General features: G+C 33.9%; 2 protein-coding genes across 3 annotated transcripts; one reads left to right on the forward strand and one right to left on the reverse strand.

Moving 5' to 3' along the window:
* The first annotated feature begins 441 nt into the window (after window positions 1-441).
* On the forward strand, window positions 442-4394 carry LOC119635214. Of its 2 annotated transcripts, XM_038029908.1 has the most exons (8): window positions 442-908; window positions 1016-1370; window positions 1448-1511; window positions 1579-1748; window positions 1829-2957; window positions 3665-3846; window positions 3922-4115; window positions 4187-4394. In XM_038029908.1, the coding sequence occupies exons 2-8, from the start codon at window positions 1345-1347 to the stop codon at window positions 4372-4374; spliced, it is 1953 nt and encodes a 650-aa protein (XP_037885836.1). In that variant the 5' UTR covers window positions 442-908; window positions 1016-1344; the 3' UTR covers window positions 4375-4394. The 2 variants fall into 2 exon arrangements, with proteins under 2 accessions (XP_037885836.1, XP_037885835.1); XM_038029907.1 differs by having other exon boundaries at window positions 442-1370.
* Window positions 4395-6820: 2426 nt separating this feature from the next.
* LOC119635219 lies at window positions 6821-7799 on the reverse strand. Its single transcript, XM_038029917.1, has 2 exons — window positions 7530-7799; window positions 6821-7471 (listed from the first exon to the last, which is right to left on the reverse strand). Exons 1-2 carry the CDS (start codon window positions 7764-7766, stop codon window positions 7343-7345), a joined length of 366 nt encoding a protein of 121 aa, XP_037885845.1. The 5' UTR covers window positions 7767-7799; the 3' UTR covers window positions 6821-7342.
* Window positions 7800-9599: the final 1800 nt, after the last annotated feature.

Here is a 9599-nt window from a genome sequence, read left to right on the forward strand (position 1 = left end):
TCGTTTGTTTATCGATAACGTATGTGTGGGCCATGTATTCATTTGTTTTTTATATCAAGAACTGTTGCTTACATTCTAACAAAGATTATTGCGTCGGAGACTTGATGTTAATACTGAGTAAATGGCCGTCGCAGAACTCCTTTGAAAGTACCTAAGCCACTCCGAATTTTACCTGCAACATAATCTTACACTTTAGCGATAAAATCTACTGCTTTAATATATATTTCAAAAATGGACGAAATTATCTCAAGCTTGAGTCAAGCAAAGTCGTCGATGAATGTTTTCAATAATCTGCCAGGAACTACTAGGCATTTTAATCACCTAATTCATGCAGCAATAAGATCGTCGAGCCAACTAACCGATTAACTTGTCCTTGCACTCATCTATTTAGTCTAATGAATAATATGAAATAAATCCAAGCGAATAAATGCGCGTAATTAGTGGAGAATTTTATCTTATTTAGGATAAGAGAAAAGAAAGTGAAAAAGTTTCCACAAAATCCACCAATTCGTTTTTTTCCTGTTTCATTGGCGGTGCTGCCCATTTTTTGTAAATAGTATTCCATATCGATTTTGATCATAATTCATGCAAATGTGATTAGTAATCATTTGTAGATGGTATTATGCCCAACCACCACATGTCGTTAAAGCCCTCTATTGGAAAACGGCGGACATCGACCGCAAAAACACTCACTTGCTAAGAGAAGAGCTCATATCTAAGAAGAGAAGCAAAGAGAGAAAGAGAGAGAGAGAGACACAGAGAGAAAACAAAGTTTGTTTACAACAATTAAGGTCCTATATATTTGTTGTTGCAAAATCCGAGGGCCTGGCAAAGTTTGCTTTCATTCGTCTTTCTCGTTTGCTGACATATAAAACATAAAGAAGACAAAAAGTAATTGTATTTCGCAGGTAATAAAACCTCAATTAGGTGAAATATTTTCTCGCTAAAAAGATTTTGACATTAAGTTGGGCGCACTGAAAGCAATAATTAAACAGAAAATGTAAAATTCCTCCAGATGTGGCTACTCACTGCATTCAATGTATTCTCTCCTTTCAAACGGACAAAAATGGAGTTTATATATGAATTGTGATAAGTAACAGGGAATTTTTGTAGTACGGAAACTCTGTCGCAATCTTTTATAAAAGCCTATTGTCTCCTTACAATCGACGCTTCATTGCTGGAATCTTCATTTTGCACGTGCAAACTTGGCAACAATTTCAATTACTTACGGTATCACGTTTTCTCTTTGCAAAGTTGGTACGACATTAAAGTAACTAAAAGGATAAGGACTTTTTAGTTACAGTTAGCACAAAAACCATTTTGGAAAAAGCATAAATCAATAATATGCCGCGTGGACCTAAACGCAGCAAGTGAGTAATATTAAGTTTTCGTATAGAAAAAAAAAAAAAAAAAACAAATAAATAAAATATAAATTTGGTTTCGTTAGGTCTCGACAAAGCGGCCAAAGCAGCCACGATTCCGATTTTCATAGCAATCTGGAAACACATCAGGTAAGTAGTGGCAGATTGCTTCTGTAGGAAACTTAAGGCATATCTTCTTTTCGCATCAATATTTCAGTATCATCAGCAAAATGGCGACACTCACAACAATGGAAATCAACAACATCGTTGCGGGTTATGTCTTAAGCCGGCAACTCAAGCATGTGAAAGATGCGGAGATTGCTATTGCTCCCGAGAGTGTCAAAGAAAAGATTGGCCTGATCATCGCCCAATATGTTTTCGAATGCCGTAAGTTTTCTTATGCATTGCTCGCATTACTTTGCAATTTATCATTTTTTTTTTTTTTTTTTTTTTTTTGTGTTCATCAGACGCTTGGTTCCCATTGGTTGTGAGCTAGAAGATGACAACATAAGTTATAATGAAATCCCGAAAATGTCGGATCGTGCATTCAGTAATAGTTACGATGCTCACGATGCGCAACCGGAAAACGCGGCGGGCATACCAGCGGTAAAAGCAAACAGCATTGGAGCAATGAAATCGGAAGATCAAAAGACGCTTAATGGAGGTCGATCTCAGCTGAGCCCAGATCAAACATTAGCAACTAAATTTCCTAAGCATGGCAGCTGCGTTATTTTAATTACTTTTCGCACACCTAATCGTTGCTACATACGCTCATCGAATCCATCCGATGTGGAAGCATACGTATCGTTGTTGAAAAAAGTCGAACAATATGGCAAAACCGCACCACAATTGAAGAATGTTTCAATCGATGATTATGCCATAGCATTGCGCGGACGGATATTCCATCGTGTACAAATTGTGAGTCGAAACGAAAATCGTTATCGCGTTCATTTCATTGACCACGGTAACTTAGAACATCGGTCCTTGAAAGAACTGTTTGAGATAAATGACGAAATTGTACACCTGCCCCGTTACGCGAAACTTGTACAGCTTCATAATGTTAAACGCTCGGTAGGATTGGAAAATTTTACGAGAAAATTCTCTCCCTACGACAATATGGAATTTAAAATTTTGTATGTCAGAGAAGGTATGGAAATACCGTTGGTTAATCTACATCACTGGCAATCCAATAAATTGTTAAATGAGGAGATTGCAAAGCTTATAAATAATAGTACTAAGCCGAAGGAAGGAAACGGTTCGAGTCAAAATAATGATTGCAAAGATTTTAGACAGACAGAAAGCAGCAATCATATTAGAAGACCATATAACGCGACGAAAGTAAAGGCTGATATGATTATTAACCCTCGATCTGCAGATAACAATACTACAGTTCAGAACGCAAATAGCGACGTCGAAATAGGGGAAAGCGCAAAAGATGATCTAGTGGAAGTTACAAAAGAATCGAAACATGATAAAGAGGATAATAATAACAGGAAAGATGTTGATGATAACCTACTCTCTAAAGGAGCTGTGCCGAAGAGACCAGCGATGCCAACTATCGTCTCCAAACAAATTGAATATCCTTGCATGAATCCTGTAAGTAAAGATATTTATATATGGCATTTGTTTTCAATTCATAAACGTCTATATATCCGTGTTCGGGGGAGAAAGAGAGTGAGCGGACATATAAGTCTATAAATATGAACTAAAAATTATAGAAAGTACAGTTTCGAGAGAAAGGAAAATCCATTATAATCTCATAACGTTTGTTAGTAGCGTATTTGGATTAATCAGGAAATTGCTTTTTTGGGTATTATCTTGCATACGGATCGTTATTATAATAAAGTTTTTGGACATTATGCCTGATGAGGGCGAAAGGGGAAGCACATTGAAATCAAATTCGTAATTGTCATCTAAGGAAATTTTTCCTTTTTTGTTAATTGCGGAAGGTCGTGCGATCGATATGAGAAAATGTATTGCGAGTTAAATCGTTCTTTTAGGTATATTTTTTGTGAGCTATATTCACAAGTGATTGGACAGGTACAAACTTGAGGCATGCATTTCTTCTGGTTGACGAATATATGGTCCCTATAAGCCCCTCGTGGGTCTGTGTAAACGTATCGGCGACCTGACCAGTGCATAACTATTGCCTTACGCTAGTTTCCTGACATATTGTAGATTGGTAGACATTTTTGACGAGTTTTACTCCAAAATCCCGGTATATTTCTTATTTATTTTGTGTAGCAACAATGTGAACATAACTGTATTTCACTTATTTTGATTTTTTTGTTTTTTTTCTATAGCCTTTTAAAGTGAATAAATTTTCTATGGATGCAAAAGATTTCAATGTGGTTGTCTTGGATAATGGAACGATTAATTTTGGATATGTCGGTTGCATACCCCAGGCAGGTGTAGATTCTTTAAAGGAACTACAAACTTACTTGGTTAAAGAATACGAAGATGACGGGCACAGCTACGAACCTAAGTATGAAATTTACTTAAACATCTCTAAAGGTTCAAAGAAATAATTCTGTTCTTCTCTTATCCGCTTTACAAACAGATTAACAGAATATTGTTTGGCAAAATTTGATGGAGATTGGTATCGTGCAAAAGTTATTGACAGTCCTCTAGAAGATGAGTACACTGTATATTACATAGATTTTGGTAATGAATTAACCGTTCGAAGTAAGGATATACGACGTTATCCAAAGGATTTGATTGTAGATTGTAACACTAATCTTTCTTTAATTGATGGTAAGTGACATTAATTAAACATATCTACACACAACTGCAATAAATCTTCTAACATATATAATAAACTTCAGGTCTACCTGATCAAATGGAACATGAACAAATCGAATTTTTAAAAAACGAGTTAACTTTCTATTCAGTTCTTAAAGTAGATTCCGTCATAGATATTGACGAGGACCTAGTCGTTATTAGATGCAACGATCTGTTAAGAAAAATGAAGGAAAATGGTCTACTGGAAGACAAGGTGAAAAGACATTTTTAAACAGCAACTTATGATATTTTAATTACCGCTTTCTTACAAATCCACAGCAATATGAATGAAATAAAACATTTTAACTTGCATATTATAATATATCCATTATTGCTTTTTTGTAAATCATTGTGAACGAAAATAAAGCATTTTCTCTTACGTTTAAATGAAACGTTTTACAAGTTGTTAATATATAATAAATTGGGAGGAAAGTTGAGGCTCTTCAAACGATTACAGTGAAATAGTCTAGTCTGCGGGCGAGCACGCATACTCCGTGATGCGGCGGGATTATTAATTTTATTTTCAACGATTTTTACAGCGAGGTATTTAGTCCAGCGTTACATTCTTTTTAAGCGACACGTATCAAGAAAATAAGAGAGTAATACATCTTTTTGCCTATTGCGCAATTATATCCATTAATATTCGATGGCAACAACCATACCGTGGTTTATAACAAATTCCACGGCACTTTCAATGCTAATCTCTGGGTCCCTTTGCCTTTCATTATCCCATGACAATTCTCCACATCATCTTTATCAAAAAGCGATTGTCCCGCAAGCAAAACTCTCTCATTGTGCCAACCATTCTCGCCGCCGATTTGTGTTGGGCACTCTGAAGAGGCGATTCACATTTATTCGCGAATATTGATTAGAAGGAAAGATCACTTCATACAATATACCACATATGTTCGTTGATTGATTCCTTTGTTCCCGATAGGGCGTACATTTAAATTTCAACAGAGAAAACATCGATATACAGTGAGTTATTAGAAGTGAATCTTAAGTAGTGGCTTGGATTATTTATTCAGAAAGTCTTCTTCTTTTAATTTTTAAATATAAACTCAGTATTCAGTATCCCAATTCAAATATACGCATGCTTTAATGCATCATTACACATCTTTAAAACGAAATAACTGAACTCTAAAATAAAATAAATGTTACCGTCCAATGGAATATATGGTAATAGGAACCAGACCATATTAGCGAGGAAAAGCTTTTAAGCTGCTTCGTTTATCAAAAATAATCGAGTTGCTAAGTTGAGTCTTTAGAAAAAAAAAGAAAAAAAAAAGTGTAGAAAAACAAAAATCATTTTTAAGTAAAGTCATTCCAGATATAATGTTAAACATACAAGAGCAAACTTAATCCCCGTTTGAAGGTAACATGCATAGTTTCTCCAAATCATGCAATTTGGGTCTGTAGGTACCATCGATGTTGTCCACTTTACCAAGTACTACGGGATGGTCTGCAACGTTTTTGACGAAAGCAATAGCTTCTTCGTTAGATCTTATTCCTAAGACAAACCCAGTTGTATGTGTCTTATTATCGCCCGAATTCGGTTACCTTCCAGTTAGACTGTGTTGGCATTGGAAGGAAACATTAATTCCATTTAGTTAGTATGCAGAATCATTACTGTTCAAGAAAAATAAATTTTCCTAAAAAATGACTTCTTCAGATAAGGGAAGAGTCATAAAAATGCTCGATCCAATGCCATCTCCAGACTAGTAATTAGTAGTTTAAACCAAAAACACATGGACTGGGATGATATGGATGGAGAGATACAATTGTGCATTTGAATGACATAATAAAAGATAAGTTCAACTAAATATATCCTTCACATCCTGCTAAGTGCTTTAGCACATCACTATGCTCTCCTTACGGTAAGGCTTCGCAATTTTGGCAATTGCGGTTGCTCCATATAGTTGACTGAAGGTGTTTCCTTCTTTTTTTTTTTTTTTGTTTATTTGATGACAGTTTTTGGTCCACCTTATATATTTTTATGAGGAGATATTTTTAAACTGAGATTGCTGTCGCTAACTAACGTTTATATCGGGTTTCAAATTAGCACCGGCTCTGGTTTAACAGTTAATAGTTTTTTGTGGTTATTTAAAAAGACGTCTCAATGGATGGAGATGTCAACAAGCATTTTAAACTGACTCAACAGTCTTATGCCGATCAAGAAAATATATGGATATTATATAGATTACATGATGAAGAGAAATGAATAGATGGATCACTATACGCACATTATCTGTGAATAGATCACGTACTCATGAAAATGCATTATAGGCCTTCCTAGTTCCAAAATTATCTAACGAGCAATTTTTTGCTTTCTTTTCGAAGTTCCTTTTGATTTCTAACTAATCAAAGTGGCAATGTCCCTTAAGTTGTTTTAAAATCAACTAAGAGTAATTATACCAGATTTCGACTTCTTATCGGAACTAATGCAAGTCAGAGACTAAACAAGGTTATTTGATACGAAATAAAATGAAAAAGTATTTATGGACATTATGTGGTCTTTGCGGCGTCTTTCAATGTTTTTTAAAAATTTAAAGAATATGCTGCATTTTTTCTCAGAGATAAAAATATTCAATATAAAGTCGTTTGCACTTACTTTGGTTTGTAGCCTCTAGGCGATGGATCGAATCTTTCACAATAATCCGCAATCATAGCCGAATTTTTCATTTTAGAAATGAATTCTTGTCACAACCGAACGCGGTAACGTAACGATTTTCGTTTAACGCGGAAATAGTTGTTAAGACATATAAATCAACATTATCACCACATTCAATGAGTATAACTTCCAAATCATCTAGTGTAAAAATTTTATTGGTATTATTGTTTACGAGAGACTTCCGATTTGACATTAAAGCTCTTTTATAGTTTTTATCTCCAACTCTTCCATTTCCTCTCGAAGGGTATCGGGCGAGCTAGGCAGAGATGGAGGCCGAGGATATATTTTCAGCAAGGTGGGATTTTTGCTTAAAGATTTTTCTCTGGGCTCAGTCATCCTTCAAATAACATCGGCAATAATTTTGAACAGAACGATTGCCTTTGCTTAATGCGAAATAATAAATCAACATTCTTAACATCATCGTAGGTTACGTCAAAGTCTACGGCATTTTCGAGGCAACTCTCTAATCCAGCTATAGCTTTGTTATCTTCAGCAGGGGTAGATATGTCTTGCAACAGCATGAAATTTACTAAAAAGCATCGAACAGGTAATGAGCGCACCAGAAGAAAAGCTCTACGCAACACTTTTGGTTCAGCGAGTGTGTACACTCTCGATCAACGTTATGTATCTTAAAAAATTTACCGCTGGAACCTAGAACCTATCAAAGAAATATTGTTGGCGGTGTTACATTATTGTTGCTCGTATGTAAGACTCACCACTTCACGATAGCAACAATTCTGTTCAGCATTATTAATATTAGAAACGAATACTATGTCGCCGATGTTGAGGGGTTCATTTATTACAAATGGTGGACATTTTCGAATTTCAAAGGCAAAGATATCTTCGTCTTCCAGCGTATTAATAGCTGCTATGAATAATTGCTTGTAACTTACTAAGTGAGTAATATATACAACGGAGCCTTCCCGACACGTACTACACAATAACCCGTTCATAATTTCTATATTTTCTTCATCGATTTTCACTGTTTTCTCTTTAAAAAATTTTAATACAAATTTCACATCTTTTCTCACGCAAAAACGCCGCTTACTTTTTATATCTTCTTCACCGATTTTCACTGTTTTCTCTTCAATAAATTTTAATAAAAATTAAACAACTTTTCTCACGCAAAAACGCCGCTTACTTTCTATATTTTTTTTACCGATTTCCAGTTTTCTCTTTAACAAATTTTAATAAAAATTTCACAACTTTTCTCACGCAAAAACACCGCTTACATTCTAACGGGATTTTGAAAGACGACTTGCATTTTTATCATACAGAGTTGCCAAGTACAATTGTAAGTAGTTGCTAAAAGTTCGTACATTGTTGCCGCGAGTAACCGAAAATAAAATTACTTGATGTGGTAGTTCGTTTATATAAGCCTGGAATTCCCCTTCAGCATAATAGAAATGAGATGAGTTTAAGTTGCTTCTTTTTGATTTCATTCATGTTCATTGAAGGTGTATTGTAAAAAAGCAAATATATTTCTGCTAAATGAAGAGCCATAAATTACACAGTATCAGAGCAGTATTTTTCCGTAATGTCTGATTAAATATCTGCACTAATAATAAATGATAACCACATATAATTGCCGCTCCAGCGTGATCAAAAACCGTACCCTCATTCTATCCAATCCTAAACATTAAAAAATTTTGTTGTTTTCTGTTTTTCCTTATCCGAACTCTATATAGATAAAATCAACCTTTAACTTCACAGTATTGTGTTAGACGCTACTTACCCAATTCATAATTTATCTGCAGCCACACTTAAGTCACTAGATATTTACTTTCGGAAAGCTGCGTTTTATTGTAGCATTGTAAATCTAAGCGGTTTAAAGTTGTTCAGCTGTTGCTTGGAACTTAAGATAGATGACGGGTTAATGGACTATATGAAGACCAATATGCAGACCAATGTCTAAGGTTGTTCAGAATCATAATTACTTGATCTTGCGCACACATTTCAAGAATTTCGGAAATATTGTTATATATATATTTCCAGGGTTTATTATTAAAAGATTGCTGCAGATTTACGAAATGCTTTAAAACATCTCTTCTTGGAGACAATATAATGTAGCGTCTGCGTTGAATAAAAAAAAAAAAGGATGTATCTTTGCATAGTCGAAAATGATTAAAAATACATTTTCTAACAAGCAGTTCTTAAAATACAAAAAAAAATTCAGAAAACAATATTAATGTTTTACTAAATTAAAGCGAAAAATATTTCGTTTTAATTATTTTAATTTACACAATTAAATTTTTTTTTTTTTTAGTATTACTATATATTATACAATGAAAATTTGGAGATTTTCTTTTAAAATTTAAAATTTTTTTTTTTCTATCAAAACCGCACTTTTGCTTTTTTTTTTTAATTAATTAATTGTCAAAAATATATTTCGATGACGCACGGTTTGATAGCTTGACTAACATTATACCAAATTCAACTTATTAGCGATCGCCAGTAAAGTTGAAGTATCAAAAAAGAACTAAATCACAGGTAATTACGATAATTAAATACAAAAGATCTTTGGATAAGAAGAATAATTTTAATAAAAAATATATATATGTATATAAGGTATAAAGAGTAAAACGACGAACTCCATTTGATATCCAAGAAGAAATTCTTTGCTGGAATTTGGGGGTCACACAATTACGCTTATCTAGCGTGTGTTTTTTGTTCTTGATATTCATGAAACGAATTTCCAAGAAATAAAAAATATAATTTTGGTTTTTTTTTTTTTTTTTTTTAATGTTTCAAATTAATATTAATTTTATTTTTAGATAATAATTATT

The sequence above is a fragment of the Glossina fuscipes genome, unplaced genomic scaffold (assembly GCF_014805625.2).
Source record: "Glossina fuscipes isolate IAEA_lab_2018 unplaced genomic scaffold, Yale_Gfus_2 3, whole genome shotgun sequence".
NCBI lineage: Eukaryota > Metazoa > Arthropoda > Insecta > Diptera > Glossinidae > Glossina > Glossina fuscipes.